Source organism: Lipotes vexillifer, unplaced genomic scaffold (genome assembly GCF_000442215.2).
Source record: "Lipotes vexillifer unplaced genomic scaffold, Lipotes_vexillifer_v1.1 scaffold687, whole genome shotgun sequence".
Classification (NCBI taxonomy): Eukaryota; Metazoa; Chordata; class Mammalia; order Artiodactyla; family Lipotidae; genus Lipotes; species Lipotes vexillifer.
In genome coordinates this window covers 771,951-791,580 of record NW_006782674.1, presented here as the reverse complement: position 1 = coordinate 791,580, position 19,630 = coordinate 771,951, and the positions used below count along the sequence as shown (strand labels likewise).

Below are 19,630 nucleotides of genomic sequence, written 5' to 3'. Positions count from 1 at the left end.
CTGCTGATTTGGGCCCAGGGGGGCGAGTTGGGGCTCTTGGTAGTGTCTCCTGGGGGGAGCAGCCGGGGTGCCCCCTTCTTTGGGCCAGAACCCCAGGAAGGGGACCCAAATAAATGCTTCCTGCAGGGCCTGCTCTTAGGAATGTGTTCCCCGGCTGCGCAGCGCCTTGTGGGACCAGGCAGAGGACAGCACGTATTTGTGGGGGAGCATCTGGGGCATCTCTCCGCCCTCCGGTCTTCCTTAAGGTGTGCGACCTAGTCTGCGACCGTGACCGCCTCCCCTCCCCGATTCCTCTCCTCACCTGCCTGCAGAAACGAAATGAGACGGCTTCCAGTAAAAGCACTGAGTTTCTAGAAAGGGCAGACGAGCTGGATGCCGCAGAGCCGCCCGCCCTGCCTGGTGATTGAAGAGACACCCGCCCTGGCAGGTCATCAGCGTCACGTCTGTTAACGTTCACAGAGCCCCTCTGAGCGAGGGGAGACCGCAATGCCCCTTTTCGTATTGGGAAAAGAAGGAGTAAATGATGTCACAAACGGTCGAAGCACCCGTGTGTGACAGGTACTAGAGGAGGTGTTGGGCACAGAAGATGGAGACAGGTAGAGCCCATCCCCGGGACCCTGACTTTCCAGGTGCCACGGTGTCGACACCATGCTTGAAGCCACGTATGTCTGATTCCAAGCTCTTCCCACCAGACCGAAGCTGCCCACAGAGGCAGAGACTGGTCAGGCGGAAGCTGCACCACTTGCTTGGAGGATTCAGCCCAGGGTCACTTCGGTTGGGGTGGGGACCCGAGGAACCATCACTGGTGCGTGTGAGGGGGGGCGGCTGGCTCTCTCTCTCTCTCTCCCCCCCCCCTTCTTCTTTTCCAGCCTCTGGAGCCAGAGAGAGGGGAAAGGGGGTGTGTGAGGGGTGCCCCTGGAGTGCTGGGAACCCAAAGTCCCTCCCTCCGCCTCGGTCCTCCACCCCGAGCACCTAGGCTCCACTGGCCATGTTCAAGACCCCGAATCCTCTTAGCCCCACACTCCATTCCTGCCCCAGCAGGCCACCTGGCCAGTCCAGCTACTACCCCATCTCTCTTAAGGCTTAAGGTCTGGGGCGGGGGTGGGAAGAGGCCCCAGGGCATTCTGTGTTCTGGAAGCTCTTTCCTCTGACCTGGCAGAACACGTAGCGTGGCAGCATCTCCCACAGTTGGCCCACCTGGTACTGCTTCAATCCCCAAGACTGCTGGCACCTCTAAAGCTTGGGGTTGCCTTTGTCGGGACATCTAGGGTTCCCTGATGGGTCTCCGAGCAGAGCCCGCTCCTGTGCCCCATTTCCCGTTCAGCTGAGGTTGATCCCCGGGGGGCTGGGTGGGCATCGGTGGATCCAGCCTGGGTGGCCCCTGCCTAGGCCAGCATTTCTCAACCTTTTTCTCCTTATCACCTTCCTCCACTAGGAGAAAAAGTAAACTAATTTAAAATTCTTCCAAATGCCAAGGTATGCTAAGGTATGAGAGTTGGAGCTTTGGAGGGCCACAGACCGTTGTAATATCCAAGAGGGTTGTTTGCCCTCCGTTTTCACCCTCCTGGGGATGCTCTTGCCCCCTTGAGAACGCATGCTGTAGGCTTTCCAGAACACGGTTCCAACCTGGGTGTAATTTCTCTGTGATCTCCTTTAACACATAGAAGCAAGGGTGTTCACGAAGGAAGAATAGCATTTCAAGGACTGAGGCAGACGTACAGATCTGCCACTGGGCCAGATGGTTTCTCGTGTCCGAGCCTTACTTTTTCCATTAATAAAACTCAGACACCTGCTTTTGCTCCACCAGCGAGGAGGTCACACCCAGGGTCAGGCATACATGACACTGGCCACACGTGTGGACCTCACCGTGGGGTCAGGGGTCGGGGACCCCCATTCTTCCCTTAGCTTCTGCCCCACGGCCCAGCCCGAGGATCAGTGCCCCAGGCGAGGGGCGCCCCGCTCTCACCCCTTTGGCTGGCAGCTCTCCTGGGTGTCACTGTGGGACAGCGGAAGGCTGGTGATGGGCTGGCGCTGGCGGGTGGCGCTGCAGGAGGATTGGGGACACTGTGGGGGGTCACTCTTCTCCTTGGCCTCCCTTCTTTCTTCAGCCCCGTTTGTACACGGCCTTCCCTCTGGTGGGGAGGCCTTCTTACCCCTCCCCCAGGAACCAGAACCCCACTGTCCTGCCTTCCCCCTGAAAGAGGCACCTCAGAACCTCTCGCCTGCATGTTACGAAGTGTGTTCTCAGATTCAGGGCCAGGCAGTTGGGGGCCACCGGGCAGGATTTGCCTGCAGGGAGCAAAAGGGCTGCAGAAGCCCCATCGGCCTCCAGTTTGGAACAGGCTGAGCAGGTCACCACGTTCACATGCTGCCCTGGTCCCACCCGCCACACGATGCGGCGTTTAATGGGAGGGCGCAAGTGAGAAACAGGCTCCTGGAATCTGCCCGTGGCTCCTGTCTTTTCTGTTCCTTCCAGCATCCCTCCCCTCTCCCTTTTTCTCTTCCCTTTCTACCTCCTTGTATCCATGCCTGGCTGGGTGTCCGCCTGCTGGGCTGCCTCTCATTCAGCTGAAAGGCAGGTACCCCTGACCAAGGCAGGACTTGAGGTGGGGATGTTGAGGAGGAGGGAGAGGGGGAATGAAGAGGGGCCCATGCATTCCAATAAACAGAAATTAACCCTCCTGGCCCCGGGTCAGACCTCTGTGTCCCTCCCCTTTCCCACCCAGGTCATAAAATCCGCTTCTAACTTACCAGTTCCCCTGTTAGTACCAGAAACACACAATTAGCTTTAAAAGTGTGGCTTCAAGCTGTGGCCCGTTAGAAATTTATGACTTTTTTTTTTTTTTTTAAAGCTTTCCTTTAAAGGGGCTAATTAGGTGTAGTTCTCCAATGGTAATTTTTAAAAATGCGAATTGGTCTGCACTTTGGAAGGAAGAGAACTCTCCCACTTTATTATCTTGGCGCTGGGGAGGCACAGAAGAGACCAGCACAACCCGAGCGTTTGCGCAGCCTCCGAGGACAAGGGCCCGGCGCCGGCCCTTTTATGGGCTTGGCAGCGAGGAGGGGGTCGGGGAGAAATGTTTTCTGTGTTCCGGACGGCTTCCTTGGGAAGGGGATGTGGCACAGCGTGTCTGGAGAGGGTGGCCAGGGAAGGGCAGGGGCCGTAGTGGTTCACCCACCTGGTGCAGGACACCCGGCCCTAAGGTGGGCCTGAGAGATGCCTTCACAGTGGCTTCCAAGGAGGATGGACGGGTGGGGCGGGTACGTGGAGGGCTAACCCCAAGCAGGACTCGCACCCTGGCCAGGCCACAGCCCTAGCACAGAGCTTGGCAGCTGCTAAACCACACGCTGGCAGAATGTGCCATTTGCGGGTAGGCTGTTTATTCCAAGAACAATTCCAAGTTGAACCTAAAGGGGGCAGAGCCCAGGCGTATGGTGTCCTCACAAACGCTTGGCTCCTTGGCTAAAGGGCGTGCTCAGGAGATGGTCTGGGGCAGTGCAGCCCAGGGGGTCGCCGTGGGTGTTGCTCCCTGTGGCCTGGGAGGTCCAGGGGAGAGCGGTGCACCCTCCTGGAGGGACGTCCCGTTATCCCCTGGGTGCAGGCGCTGCTGGCTCTAGTCCTTCCATCGCCGTGCGTTGCGATGCGAATAACACAATTACGAAGACACAGAACCGGGATAAACAGAAAACATCCAGCAGCCGGGAAGGCGGGAGGGGGGACCAGTCACAGTCAGATATTTTGTTACTGGATCATTTCAGGGAGGAGTAGAATTGTTTAAAATGCTGTGCTATTGCAGAAGGGAGGAGTGATGAACAATTAAATAGATTACTCAGTTTTATTTTTCAACATTAGCTTTTATCAAGGCTTTCTCCCAGCTCACCTCCTCTCTTTGGCTCCATTACCATCTCTAGGAAAGCCAGATAGAAGTGTGACTGGGACTGTCTAGCCCCGAGTCTGAAACCACTGCCCTGCTCTGCTTATGGACTCAGTTTTACCCATCAGTCAGATGGAAGGTGAGGCTGCCCCTGCAGTATGTTTGTGGCAGAGGACAGATTGGATAGGGTGGGCGAGCAGGGTCTGAATCCTGGCTTTACACTTCCCAACTGGGTGAGCTTGGGAGGATCACTTTATAAGCTCTGGTCTGTTGGCAGCAATCAAATGAAATAATATACAAATTGTGCAAAGTGGAAATAAAGACTTGCTATTACTGTTATAAAAATGAATTGAGGGCTTCCCTGGTGGCGCAGTGGTTGAGAGCCCGCCTGCCGATGCAGGGGACGCGGGTTCGTGCCCCGGTCTGGGAAGATCCCACATGCCGCGGAGCGGCTGAGCCCGTGAGCCATGGCTGCTGAGCCTGTGCGTCCGGAGCCTGTGCTCCGCAACGGGAGAGGCCACAACAATGAGAGGCCCGCGCACCGCAAAAAAAAAAAAAAAAAAAAAAGAATTGAGATCGTGGATGCAAAGTATCTAGTACAGTGCTGGAAATGTGGAGCCCTCTGAAGGGCAGCTTTTACCATCTGACTTACCCTTCTTGGATAATTCCGTCGTGCCCACTTGGGAGGCTAGGGAGGATGAATGCAGCTCAGGCCTTGTGTGACCAATCTGAGCCACCTCAAGGGGCTGGAGGGGCAGGAATGATAAATGACCCACTTTCCTTTTCCCTGGGTCTCCGAGGCTGACGAGGCAGGGAGGCTTGGTGCCCTCAGCTATGGGAGGGTTTGCCTGAGGGTCTCACCTTCAGAGGTTTCCCGCGGTGCTGGACCACCTTGTCCATCCACTTTCTGGGTTGTCTGGAGTTACTTAACCTTTCTGACCCTCTGTCCAGTGGGGTAATTACCCACTTTACAGGGTTATTATGAAGATTAAGAGAGCTAATGTGTGGCCAGGAGTTCCTGGAACAGGGCCGGAGTCTTGGAAAGCACTCAATGAACGCTACCTCCCTTCCCTCTGCGAACCCAGTGGCCCATAAATTGGCCACTGGATGTTGGACTGAGCACATCACTAATTAGCTTGAGCCATAAAGGAGACAGAAAGGGAACAAGAGCCAGGCCATTAGATAGGACCAGTGTGAATCCATCTCTGGATGGATTTATGATGGACATCTAGGATTGGTTCTCATTAGAATGGCTGCTTGGAAGAGTGGAAACTTTATAGATTTTGGAGGCAGACAAACCTGTTTTTGATCTCAGCTTTACGAGATAGCAGATGTGTGAATTTGGGCTAATTGCATATCCTCACTGTGCTTCTTTCTATGTGCTCACACATGAGAAGGATTAAATGTCATTGTGGGTGTAGAATACCTGGTAGAACACAGTAGATCCCCAATAGATGTTAACTTTCTCCCCTTCCTCCTCTCTGAGGTGGGTGATCAGTTTGGTCTGGATAAGGCACCCGTTGTTCTACATAAGTCACAGTCTGTGGACCACACACGTGCACAGCCATGCATGTCGACGGGTACTGCGGTCCCTAGTTCATCCTTGTTTCCCAGCCCCTTGGATGGGTCTTGGCATAGAGTGAAGACTCAAAGCCTTCAGGGACCAACTGGGTGAATTAGTTCCCAAAGTATTAGCATTTGTTGTAACCACAGGTATACATTTGACAGTGACCTCCCTAGGAGAAGCTTGGAGCCCTTTTGAAGACATTGCCTCATTGTGAGAAAGATTTTAGAGGCTTTATTTGTTAAACTTCACAGAGAAGGAGGCTGGGGGATAGAAAGACGATGGCTTGCCCGGGTCACAGGAAAGCAGTGGCCTATTTGACATCTGAGTCCCAGGCTCCGACTATGGTACTTTTTGTAGCAACTCACTTGGCATCTCAAAAAAGAGGTTCTGGGCTTCCCTGGTGGTGCAGTGGTTGAGAGTCCGCCTGCCGATGCAGGGGACACGGGTTTGTGCCCCGGTCTGGGAAGATCCCACGTGTCACGGAGCGGCTGGGCCGGTGAGCCATGGCCGCTGAGCCTGCGCGTCCGGAGCCTGTGCTCCGCAACGGGACAGGCCACAACAGTGAGAGGCCCGCGTACCGCAAAAAAAAAAAAAAAAAAAATGAGGTTCTGGGATTTTCCTGGGGGATCTCCAGGGTTCATTTGGGATATTAGGAACCAGACTGTGACCCTGGAAATGATTAATTGGGCTAATAATAGTTATAGTTTTGAGTACTAAGGTCTAAGCTTTGTGTTAGATAATTTGCTTTTCATCTCATTTTTTTACACCATCACATATAAGGTGGGTGTTTCCATTTTACAGATGAAGTTCTGGTCAGAACGTTTAGCTAATATGGCGAAGAAGCAGCTGAGATTTCAATCTGGGAATTTCAGCCCCAAATAAAGGCTGCTCCCCCTCCCTGCCAGCACACTAAATATGAGTGAGAGGGTGAATCAGACCAGGGAGTGTTCTTAGAACAGAGTAATGACCTGAGATATGGAGTGGCATCCAACCTCGATATTTCTGGGGGGAAATATGAAGAGAGTTCGTCTTGAAATTTGTCTTAAATCTGGGAAAGGCCCAGCTATGCTCTCACTTCCTAGGAAAATTTGGAGACCCATGTTTTAAAATCAAGTGTTCTCTTATTCAACTTTAAGAAGGAAGGAAACTCTGACATGCGCTATGACACGGATGAACCTTGAGGACATTATGCTAAGTGAAATAAGCCAGTCACAAACGACCAAATACTGTATGATTCCACTTATGTGACACCTAGAGTAGTCAATCCAGGGAGACGGGAGTCAGAATGGTGGTTTCCAGGAGGTGGGTGGCGGTGGGGGGCGGGGAGAATGGGGAATTGTTTAATAGGTCCAGAGTTTTGGTTCTGCAGGATGAAAAAAGTTCTAGAGATTGGTTGGTTGTACAACAGTGTGAGTGTGCTTATTGCTAGTGAACTCTACACTTAAAAAGGGTTAAGGTGGTAAATTTTAATGTTATGTGCATTTTACCATAATGTAAAAAAAAAAGGAATGTTCTCATTCCTACTCAGGTATGTGGAAGTGAAGAGTCTTTTGTTGTGCTGGGGCATCTGGGGGATGCCTGGGGCCCCTGTGGCTTTAGATTAGCTGGTGGGGCTGAGGTCAGCTGAAGCCCGAGAGTGGAGAAGCTGGGAATGAGTTCCTGAGTAGGTTGCCTCCATGAGCCAAGGAAAGGCCCGGAAAGAGCAGAGGCTTTCCTGCCCTCCACCGGACCCACAGCTTCTGGGATCTACTGGCTCACAGTCTCACGGAGAAGATAAGCAAGCAAAGAGATGTTTCAAGACAGTGTGAGAAACGCGTGACGGAGGAAACACACTCTCTCTCTGAGAAAACTGTTCAGGGAACGGGGACCATTCATGGAATATGTTAGAGCTCAGATTCTCACACAGAGGCACAAGATCAACGTGGGCTTGACCCTGACTAAGGGCGGCTGTGGCGTGGTGTTGCATGGATGCCTGAACCCTTGGAGAGAAGGATTGGCAGACTCACCCCAAGCGCTGGTGGACATCATGTGTGCTGGGGGCTGGCAAACTATGGCCCACAGGCCAAATCTGGACCACCCCCTGATTTTGTACAGCCCGCAAGCTAAGAATGGTTTTTACATTATTTAATGGTTTTTTAAAAATCAAAAGAAGAACGGTATTTCATGACACGTGAAAATTATATGAAATTTGAATTATAGTGTACATAAGGAAAGTTGTATTGGAACACAGGCACACTTGTTTGTTTACTCATTGTCTGTGGCTGCTTTTTTCTGCTGCAACAGCAAAAGTGAGGAGTTGTGGCAGATAATATGGCCTGCAAAGCTGAAAATATTTCTCACCTGGCTTTTACCGAGAAGTTTGTTGACCCCAGTCTAGTCCAATACTTTTTCAAACTAGACTAGTTGTGTGTTGTGGGATCACAACCCACAACTCAGTCATGAGTCAACTTAGTGGAACATGATGGTCAGCATTAAAGATTAAAATAAAGACTAGAAGAATGGACAGAAAATATCAGAGTATAGCACTTGTAAGGCGATTTTTCTCGTGAAACATTTTTTTCTTTCCTTAAGCTTTTATTTCAGTTAAGTAGGCATGTGTGCACTCAGTCACGATGGGAACTGTTTCTCTTATTTATGGGTCTTTGTTCACAATGTAAGAAAGCTACCAGTCTAGGTGAACCTAGGAAATTTACTGCTGTTCATCTGGATATCAGGGATAAAATTTGGGTGAGTGTCTCTGAGCTATGTCTGCTCAGAGTGTGGTTGTCTGTTCCCAAAGCCCAGGTTCAAGCAAGGTGGGTGCAGGATTCCCTGCTACCTCTCCCTCCCCCAGAGCACTGTGGTCCAAGCTGGCCAAGATGCGATGCCCGACCCCAGGTAGGGCTGTTTCCTTGTTTCCGCCCAATATTTCTCCCACTTGAAGAGGGAGGTTTCCATTTTCCCAGAGGGCAATGAACGAGGAATGTTTGCTCTTTGGCATAAAGAGAAGAACAAGCAAGGCCCAGGACCAAGGACGCGGAGCTCCCTTCCTGACCCCTTCGAATGACAGCTGATACGAGAATGACAAAGGACGGCTCTTGTGCAAGGTGACAAGAGGCAAGATCTGAGAAGGCCTTGTGTTTACAAACATATTGCCAGAAGTGTCACAGATATAATTGAAAAACATCAGTAGTGATCGATGGGAACAGATCACTGGCCCCAGCCATTAAAACAGAGCAGAAAATAGGCGTGGAGGAAACGAAGGGGAAGCATGTACAGAGGATAGAAACACCGGTACAAACCTCCCCCTTGCTTCACCCCGTCCGCTTCCCGACCTTGCTCTTCCTCCCTTTTCCTTTCCCTCTGTGCGTCCACCTGCTCGTCATCACCCGTTTTTCTTTATGCAATGGAAGGAAAAGCATTGATTTGTCCAAGAGCATTTGCCTGTGTCTTAGAGGCAGAATTAGAGCAAGGCTACCTGCTTTCCTCCTCTTTTCTCCCAACTGTGCCCAATGTGTCTGTTGACTTTAAAATAGTGAGTCTATGAACTGGTGCTGAGCCAAGCTTCATATTCTCAAAGCCGTTTATCATCAGCATCCTCCATAAAGGCCTTAAACAATCAGACAACAAAAGCCATTACAGTGGGCTTCCCTGGTGGCGCAGTGGTTGAGAGTCCGCCTGCCAATGCAGGGGACATGGGTTCGTGCCCCGGTCCAGGAAGATCCCACATGCTGCGGAGCGGCTGGGCCCATGAGCCGTGGCCGCTGAGCCTGCGCGTCCGGAGCCTGTGCTCTGTAACGGGAGAGGCCGCAACAGTGAGAGAGGCCCACGTACTGCAAAAAAAAAAAAAAAGCCATTACGGTACAATGTGCTTTGTTGGAAGCAGACTATTCCAGGTCTTAAGGGCTAAGCTGGGTTTGGTCCATCTTGGTTCTGGAATTTTGGGAAGGTCAAGGGGGCATGTACAGCAGGAAGCTTTGACCCTCACATCATAGTAGAGAACAGATTGCACCATCCTGTAAGGAAGAGCAGTTCCTAGGTAAGGATTCCAAGAATTTGAGGTGAATATGCCTTTGCAGTTCAAGGGACTGGGGTAGACACCTAGGATGGAGAACCCTGGGGCAGGATGAACGAACCTTGATAGACAGTGAGGAGAACCCTTCTTAGGTTCAAGTCACTTTAGGACCTGAGAACAGGTGTGATCATAAAATAAAATAAGATAGTAGTAAAATAAAAATAATAAAAGAAAACCGACGGCAGCAGGATGGTTCTGTATGGGTGACGGGGCTGCAGAGGAGTCCAGGAGGACCCAGCCAACCAGAGGGCAGAGTTGGCTGGGTGCTTGATGACAGATGATCACTAAGACGCTTTCAGTGCCCAGAATCTCTCATAAATCAGCTCAAAAAGTCTTAAACACAAGGGACACTGGATTAGGGGAATTTGATCCCAGTAAACCAGAATGACCTAGGAAGAGAGACTTCAGAGGATGAGAATCAGGCAGTTACAGAGAAAGCAGTTTCACCACAGAACTGAAGGAGGTAGATAGGGGACCCAGCAAGAGACAACGACCAAGGAGCCGGCTAGCCTTGCTGGGGATGAAACAGTAGCTGACTGGGTACCAGCCAGAGTACCAGGGTTAGTGCTGATTGGGGTCTCTCTCAACCTCTCTCCCTCTCTCTCATTTATTCATTCATCCGTTATATTGGTGGTTTATTATATGCCAAACATTTTCCTGCATGTTGGGAATGCAGATTTAAAAGATACAGAAATAAAATCTCTGCCCTCAAGGAATTTGTGAGCTAAAGCATTACCTCATTCCTTATCTACCAGACAGAGTCTGTATCCTGAGATTTCTCATTTTGTTTCAAAACAGTTTACTCATTTAAATGGCTGAATATGTAGTTTGAGGGAACACCATGGAACGTGGGTCTAGAGAGACAAAGGAGGCAGCCCTGATCCCAAGCGCAGGCCCTGTGAAGAGGGGAGCAAATGCGGTTCTCTGAGGAGTGGAGAAAACAGTGCCCAAGAGCCTTCAGGCGAGGGGCCCCTTCTGCCACTTCATCTCTGGCTGTCAGAGGCTCCCCGACAGACCTGGTCGGTAAGTGAGGTGTCAGGAGGATGGATTGGCCTCGCACAGTGAGATAGGTAATGATCTTTGAGGCCGGAAGGGAAGCAGGGGACCCCGTAGAGTGGTCATGCACTTAGCCTGGAGAGAGTCTGTGGATTTTAGTGCAGGCAAAATGGCATCCGGCAGCATTCCTTTGCGGAGACATAAACCCCTTCTTTGTCCTGATATCATCAGTAGGATTACACCCACTCTTTAATATTGGGCTCGGCGTTGCAGCTGAATTTGTTCTACGTTCTGAGACACTTTCCCCTTCCTGTGGCTCGTGGAGAAGGACCCGTGCTTGGATGAATAGCAGTGGGGTGCGGTGTGGGGGGCTATGGCGCCGGCCTATAAAGTGGCCAAAGGACTTTTACACAGGTGTCGTCCATCCATTCATCCACCCACCCCACCAGCCACTGGTTTACTTGAGAAGTGTTTACTGACTTCTCCCAATGTGCCCTGATTCACACCCTAGGGACAGAGCAGAGAACAGAGTCCTACTTGGCAGCTCCCCAAGCTCCAGGTTTGCTGTTTATCTTTCCAATGGCTTCCCTTTTACAAAGGCCCAACTTTTCATTCTTGAGCGGCCCTGTGTCATCACAAGAAGGGAAGGTGCAGACATAGGGATAATGGCAGTTATTGCTCCCAAACAAAACTTACCTGTTGAGGGCTTCCCTGGTAGCGTAGTGGTTGAGGGTCCGCCTGCCGATGCAGGGGACACGGGTTTGTGCCCCGGTCCGGGAGGATCCCACATGCCGCGGAGCGGCTGGGCCCGTGAGCCACGGCCGCTGAGCCTGCACGTCCGGAGCCTGTGCTCCGCAACGGGAGAGGCCACAGCAGTGAGAGGCCCGCGTACCGCGAAAAAAGAAAAAAAAATTTACCTGTTGGGAGTCAGAATAGTGTGAGATCGTTATGAAAATCGCCTCGTGAGTACACGTCTCAAGAGGGATCAAGAATGAGTACGATGGAAAGGACCCGGGGTGACAGGCTGGGTGGGATGGGAAGAGCCCGGGACTTAATTGACTGTGTGCCCCAGGGTAGTGGCTTCCCTAGTGGTCACTGGGCTTATTTGTAATGAGAAGGGGTTGGGCCTGTGAATCCTCAAGATCCCTTCCTTCTGTAATATTGAATGAAGTCTATTGATCTGTGTCTCACTCCCTCTGCTCGCTTCTTTCCTGTTGCCCCGTTTCTTGTCCTTTCTGGATCTGACCAGCTCACAGGTCGATGTAATCCTTCCTCCAGATGTTTTTCCTGCAGGGCATTCCATTCTGCCAACATCTTGAATTACCCTCTAGCCCTCTATTGTCCAGTAGAACTTCCAGTGATGGTGGCAGTAGTCATATCTGCACTGGCCATCACGGTATCCACAAGCCACATTGACGATGAGGGCTTGAAATGTGGCTGGTGTGACCTGGACCTCAAATTTTATTTAATTTTGATACATGTATCTAGTACACATGTATCTAGTAACTACTTTGTTGGACAGCACAGCTCTAACCTCATTTCCCAATGCTCTTTGGTAGTTATTGTGTTTATCTATTTATCTCTTCTTAAGTCACTGGTTGAGAGCTCTGTCTGTATCTGTAGTCCAACTTCCTTAGCTCGAGCCCTGCATGACCTCTCATTAGCCGCGGGACCTTGGGCAACTTACTTAACCTTTCCAAGCGTCAGTTTCCTCACCTGTAAAATGAACGTATTGATACTAATAATCCTACCTGCTGGGATCGATGCGGGTATTAACCAAGATAATGAACGTAGAGCATGGAGGAAAAGGGGGCAGGAGAAGGGATATATTTCATCTTTTCTCTTCTGTTAGAGTGAAGTCCTGGGGACCAAGACAACGTAACCTTTATTTATTACCAATTAGCATATGGAGACCATACTGTCTCCTGGGGCTCACATAAGTATCCTTTTTACTTGATTCCCATTCTCTTTGCTCAGCTACCAGCTCTCCTGTGTAGATGCCCAGGTACCTCTGTGCTCTGCACCAGGGCAGATACAAGCCTACTACAGTGCCCGCCCTGATGTGAGCTGAGTGACTTGTCACCCTGTCCTCACACACGCATGCATGTGCACACACACTCAAACTTCTCAGAAAGCAGGTAGACCTAGGATTTCATTCCTTCAGACACATACGTGTCTCCTGTGCCTCGCTCCTCTCCTCTGGGCGATGGGGAACAGGGTGATAAACCCATTAATCCCAGGCAGGCCCTTGTCGCTCTGCAGGTCCCCAACCCCCTTCAGACCTTCCCTCTGGCCAACTTGATCTCCCAAGTGACATCTCTCAATCCTGCCCCAGGAATCAGATGTCTAAATAGCAAATGAAAGATTAATGCCAGTGGCCAAGATTGGGGTGTGAATAATTTAAAGGGCAGAATAAGAGCCAGCTCCATTTACCAACAGGGCTGCCTGGGCAGAGGTCAGGCAGAGGGAAAGGGCCATCTCCGGGCCAAGGATAGGAGGTTGTGGATTCTAATGAATTGACCTGGGAGAGGATTTCTTGTCGTTGGTGTTGGGAGGAATTTGTAGTTACAACCAGAAAATGGGTCATTTGGCATTCTTATCAATCCAGCGATTGTGGGTTTCATGAGGAGTGTGGGCGGTTTTCAACTGGGTGCCATGTTTCCGTGGATATTATAAGGCCAGGGATGGCCCATTGGATGAGCATCCGGTGCCCCTCACGTTGAGGACCACCTCTCACCAGGGTGTGTGTCCTTGTTGCCACCTTGAACCTGTTGCGCTCCAGGAGTCCATGTGACTGGGTTATTCGGTGCAAGGCTTCCTGGGCATATGGGATTTGATGCGACCAGGGGAAAGCAGCCTGATGTTTGTGAATTGAGCAGATATTTTACAGTCAGTGTGGCTCTTGTCCAGTCAGGAAACCTCTGTGTGGATATTTTCTTCCACTTTTCCTACCACCTTGGTCACCTCCTGCTACCCCAGCTTCCTGTTAGGTTTACCACAGACTCTCCTCTGATGGTTTGGGGTTCGATAAGTATTTTCCCCTCCGGAAGTCTTTAGCAGTGCGGCAAGAAGGTTACATGATGGATTCTCCCCATCGCTTAACTGAAGCCATAAAAAATGAAAGGAGAGTCTCCAATAAACCAAAGCATTACCCACTGGTGGATAGAGAGGGGATCCCAGAACCGGTCCCGGGAGGCACAGCTGGGAAGCCCTCCAGCTGACTGTCTGTTATGATTATTAATCACAAAGGCAACAGGGCTCATCTGCACAGAGCTTCTTAACGAACTTGGACCCATGTCCTTACAAGGTTGTAGCCATTATAGCAACCAGGGCCTTTTGGTTGCAAATCCCTGAAGGCTTAGTTGACTGGGATGGATATCTGAGTGTGTGCATTTGTCCTGGTGCTCCCCCAGATTATAAGATACGTGTGGTTGTGTCTAAGCCCGAACAGTGGAAGGGAGGAAGCTCCATTTGCTGTGATTGGGAGACTCAGGAGCATGGCTGGTGGCTGGTGCATACTATTATATGTGCGTAATATTTATGTGTATGTATAATGCAACCGTGGTAGGTTAATGGTTGCATGTTGTGTATGGGGTAGCGAGAGTTTTGTGTGGTGGGTCGTCAATATGGGGGTGGGAGTGAGGCGTTTTAATAGTAGTGGGTGTATATACTCTAAAATAGCATCATCTCTATGGGTTTCCAGGTGCATTACAAGTAGGAAGACCCTAGAATCCGTTGTCCAAATGAAAAGAGTTTTAAAGTAAAAAAGGGGCATTATTAATATTTTGCCTAGATGACTCACATAAACCAGGATTGTTCCAGGCTACCAGAGACGTGTGGGAACTCCACCTATAAGCCACCATTGACTGGCTTAGATGTTTTTTTTTCCATTGTGTTTGAGTTTATGTTGAGGGTGAGTTTATGCTGAGGGTGAGTCTGGCCAAGTTAGAACTTAGAGGCATGGGCAGAGGGTTGCCTCTTGGTGGCATCTGCCCTGATTTCTGCCGTATGGTGGGAAAAGCAGCCCCCGGGACCCTTCCCAGGCTCAGTGCTCCTGTTTCACAGATGTCCTGGTGGGGTGCCCAGGTCTTGATACCTGGCGGACTTTGGCACACACTCTAGGACCCCTGATTCACTCAAGACGGAAAGCATGGCCGGTGAGCCTGTGAGCTGCAACCTCACTGCTCCGGGAGAAAGTGAACCAGCCCCTGTCCGGGGAACCTTCAGAGTCATGATCTGGGGGTTTGCTGTGTGTGCCCTGGGCCACGGTGCTGTGAGCCAGGAACCAGACTCTGCTCTGTTGTGGTTGGGTCTGTCCTTGACTGTGCCTGGGTCTCAGTTTATCTCCGTGTGAAACTCAGGGAAGAAGAATATCTATTAACAAGAGTATTGATGTTTGAGACGGCGTTTAAGACGGGCTGTGTGAGAGAAAAACACCCTTTTCTGTTTCCCTCCCTCCTCCTTTCCCTATCCCTCAGCCCTGCGATTCGTTTGTGTGTCAGGTGACTTTGCCTCTAAAACCCCAGAATTTTGTTCCAGGGAGTTCCTCCACCTCAGCAATGGCACCCTTGAGGTTTGGGAGGGAAGGAAAGGGGAGCCCCACCCAAATTTGGGCCAGTGTTTCCCAAGTGGAGGTCCCTCCCCCGTGCCCCTGGTTTTCTTTCTGGCTCACCCTATGACCAACAGCAGGTGATGTGCTCCCTAGAATATCACCTAAAGGATTCTGTCTGGGCTGCTTTCTCCAAAGGCCCTCTCTCCCACCCTCTCCCTGAAAACCAAGAACTCCATGCCTCAAGCAACTAGATGTAAACAGAAATTAATCCATCTGCAAAACCTCAACATGTCACCTGATCCCTATCAGGGCCTCATAATCGCCTCCAAGGAAGATCTTATTATATTAAAAAGCAATTGCCCTCCAAGCTGGTAGCACTAATAGATTTTCTGTGATATTTATACTGGATTTAGCTTTCAGCTTATGAGATGCCCTTCCCTTCCTTCTGCCTCTAAGCCCCTTCGTTTTTGCATAAGCCTCCCACAATTTCAGTTTCCCACAGGGCCTCTGTCTGCAAGATGATAAGCTCCATGAGGGCATCTGTCTCGTTGAATGCTGCATCACCAGTGTAGGAAGAGTGCCTGGCATGCGGCAGGCATGCAGTTTCATCCATCCATCCAATTCATTCATTCGTTTGATCATTCAACAGTTGGAGCCAAGGTCTAGAGGGGGAGACAAGACAGAAAACAAACAATAAATAAAATAGTAAGTAATAAGGGCTTTGAAAGGAACAAATAGGGTGTTGAAATAGAGGATAATCAGGTGGGGGGCTCTACTCTGAATGGCAGGAAGAAATACCCACCCTGAGATCTACAGGATGACAAGGAGCCAGCCATGAGCAGAGCAGAGGGAAGCGCTTTCTATGCAGCCGGAGCAGCTCTGTTGGGGGTATTAGGTGGGGGGAAAGCTGAGCAGCTCTGAAGGCTTGGGAGAGGCCCCCTGAGGGTAGAACTTTGTAAAAGAAGTTGTTTATTGGATTTGGGGAGGTCAGGAGGAGCTAGGCCATTTCAGAAATGTCTGGGGGTGGTCAAGACACTCAGGGATGTGATTGGTGGAGGAATTTGGAATCCCTCATACTCTAAGCATAAGGACCTACATGATCTAGAGAAGAGGGCCCTGGGAAGTCTGGGGTATGCAACTGAGAAGTGGAGGTGGTGAGGGGTGTACTTTGAACAAGGGGTGCTGCTCGGCAGTGGGTTGGATGCCAGAACTTCTGGGTCTCATTTTCTGCTCACACTTCAATGGAACATTGTTTGCCTGTGTCTTCCGTTCCTCTATGTTTATAAAGATCATGTAACTCTAAACAGCACGTCTGGACTCATGTGGCTCTTGCTTAGATTGGAACAGAACTTGAAAGCAGGGCCTTGCTAAAGCCTTGTGATGAGTTGACAAGACCCAAATTTCCAAAAACACCCATGAATGTAACAATGGCAGTAACAGCCCATTCTTACCTTCCGGGCCCTTTGGTGTCAGTAAATTGAAAGCAGTTCCAATTTGAGAAAGATTTGGTGGCAAGAGGCAAGCCCATAAAATATCCTTCACAGGTCCTGGTCTTGTCAGTTAAGCATCAGAACTAGTTGTTGATGAGGGATTTCAGGGCTGAGGCTCAAGTAGGGCAGAGAGGCGACCGCACGCAATTCAATTGGTGGGAGTTGCCTAACGGAGACCAGGGAAATAGAACCTGTGCGGAGCATCACCCGCGCCAGGTGATGGGGCCTTCCTCTGCGGGGAGGGGAGAGAAGGGAGAGCATCTCATTAATTAGAAGTTAAGCGTCCCTCTTCCTCTGCCAGATCGCAGTACATTCAAGTGAAAACATATGAGCACAAGCTTGTTCCTTTCATTCTGTTTCTAAACATTTCCTTGCATTAAAACCCCCAAGTTCCTTTCATCCTTGACAGCCAGACCATAGCATGGGGCGGACATAATTGGGATGACGGCCAAGACACCAGAACTTTTCTACAAGACACTGCTGCGGACTGGGGTTTGCCTCGGGGCTGTTATCTCCTGGGGCTCACATGTGAGGTTTTGGCTCTCAGTGGCATCCCTGCCCAGGAGGGATGCTAACCTGCAGTGTGGGGATGGACGGACCCGCAGAAAGGGCAAGACCTGGACTTCAGAGAGGTCCCTGGCATCCCCTACATCTCCCAATGGAGAGTCTGTGAAAGTGTAACATGATGGTGGCCTTTCCCACCAGGACCTGGGGGTGGGGTGAGAGCTAGGGGAGGGCAGCCCAGAAAGACAAAGGCTTTATTATCAAAAGGCAGCACTTTGGCCCCTCCTCCCTCCATGAAACCAGTCCCTCTGGCCTCCATCTCATAAACACGTCTCCCACTTATAGAGAACAGAATGCAGTCCCACCAGAGATCTCCTCTGCCGATCGGAATGGAGGTGGTAATCCCACGATCCTCCTGTGGAGGGGAAGGGGCTAGGCTGGGTCTGTTCCCAACTGTCCGTGTGATAGATGAGGTGACCTGAGGCCACCTGCTCAGCATCTCCATGCTTCCCCTCCCCTTAGAGCCCGGAAAAGCATCTCTGCTTCCTTCTGCCTTCTCAGGATGCCAAGTGGGAAAGGCAGTGACTGCTCAGTAGCTGCCTGAAGAGCCCAGGAGGGAGGACCGTGATGCCCATGTGATACTACAGTGTCTGCTCACTCAGTAGGACTTTCAACCCTGTCTGTAAGGAGGAAATGAGAGCCCTACAAAGAAAGCAGGAGCGTGGGGCAGATGAACACAGCCCACGTTCCCTTACCTGTTTGCCTATCACTGTGCCCCCTTCCCCAGCTCCCACAAGCAGCAGGGACAGCTAGGCGATCCAAACCAAAACTTGTCCTTACTACTTTTAAACCATCCCGGTTATCACATACAACTCTCCCCTCAAGGGTTTACAGTCTTAGCTTCTCTCAACCCAGTAGACTCAATTCAGGAAGAGGCAGCTGGAGAGGCGAGACTCAAAACATTTCACCACCAAGGGCATAACGCCTACTGCCGGGTCAAGATCCCGGAGGTCCCCTGCAGGGCCAGGCAGGCCTCCTTAGGGAGGTCCTTGAGCAGTATCCTAGGAGGAGAGGCTGGGCTTCTGGGGCAATGGGGAGGTGTCAGAAGGCAGTGGCTACTTACCAACCAGTGTGGAAATATTTCACTATTTTATCTTCCACCCTTCCTGGTGCATACTGGCCAGATATCAGGTCTAGAAGCAGGTCCTTATTTTCTTTGAACTGTGGGGAAGATGGCCAAGGTTCAGAGGAGAGATGCAGTCTCCCGGCCTTCTGTATCTGTGGATGTGGAACCTGTGGATACAGGAGGTCCACTGTACTATGCCATTGTATGTAAGGGACTTGCGTGTCCATGGATTTTGGTACCTATGGGGGTCCTGGAACCAACCCCTTGCAAATCCCAGGGGATGACTGTACAATCACATGAAATTATCCAACTGTGGAATTGCACCTTGGAAGAGACCTGAGAGATTCATTCATCCTCTTGTCCAGGGTAGGAAGCTACTTTAGTATGTGGATTCTCCTCATTTCTCCTCCCCTGTGAACCATCCAGGTGAAGTGGGATTATCAAGAGAGGGGCAGACTTCAAGGGATGCCAGATAATACCACTGAGGAACTGGGACTCAGAGACATGAGACAATCACACACTGTGAGGAGGTGCCCCATGCTCAAAACAGACAAAAGCATCCCTGGTGTTTGGTCAAGCGGGGGATGCTGGGGACTGGAGCCGTCAGAGGAGGTTGTAGGATGTGAGATTTGTCCTGCTGTCCCAGCATGCATCATCATGCCGTCTGCCCTGGGCCCAGGAGATTAGCTATAGCCGGGCTGGTGGATGGAGACTCGGGGCTGAGGCTCCACCTCCCCCAACCACCATTCCTGGCTTCACAGCACAGCTGCCAGCAAACCCCTTCTTTCGGATGTTTGGCTCCAGATGTCCAAACCCAAGGACATCGTGTCAGCATGTTTCTCCGCTGACTGTAAAAGAACAGCTGCATCTTCTAGAAGACCCTTCCAAGTCCATCGCTTGTTAGGATGATTATAGTATTTTACTCGTAAGTTGGTTACGCCTCTTGGGCCCCTTTTTGAGATTCCACTCTCAAACACAGGGGGATGATATTTTGAGACACAGAATGTGAGAGCAGGATGGATCCTAGAGATCATGTGATCCTACACACTCATTACAGAGATTGGAGGGAGGCGTGATGGCTGGGGGAGGGAGGGAGGCAAAAAGGCCACGTAACTTCCCTGAGGTCACCTGCACATGTGGTGGCAGAGACGTGACTGGTCTTTTCCCTCTGTAACGTACTTTTTTGTTCAAAGCTTTAAAAAGAATGAATTTAAAATGAAAAGTTTTAGTTTTCTTTGGAAAATACAGAAATGGATAAGAAAGATAAAAGGAAATACATACCCAGAGTGCTACCTCCATAGCCATGGTTAATATTGATATTTCCTTCCCATTTTTGTGTCAATTATTTTCCATAGTTAAGGTTATTATGTATATATGTCTATATATATATATTCATTGAATGGGCTGGAAAGGAAATCATATATATATATATATATATATATATATATATATATATATATATATAA

The 19,630-nt window shown here is 50.4% G+C and overlaps 1 protein-coding gene across 3 annotated transcripts in view; it reads left to right on the top strand.

Annotated features, from left to right (window-relative positions):
* The window catches only part of PLXNA4 (plexin A4), a 382,796-nt gene that overhangs the window by 78,675 nt on the left and 284,491 nt on the right, over positions 1 to 19,630 (top strand). The window contains exon 4 of one of the 3 annotated variants that reach the window (XM_007455357.1): positions 3,498 to 3,516. The exons of the other annotated variants lie outside the window; for them this stretch is intronic. Within the exon in view, the coding sequence (XP_007455419.1) occupies positions 3,498 to 3,516 (19 nt within the window). The remainder of the gene's footprint in view (positions 1 to 3,497; positions 3,517 to 19,630) is intronic. 3 annotated transcript variants of the gene reach the window in all.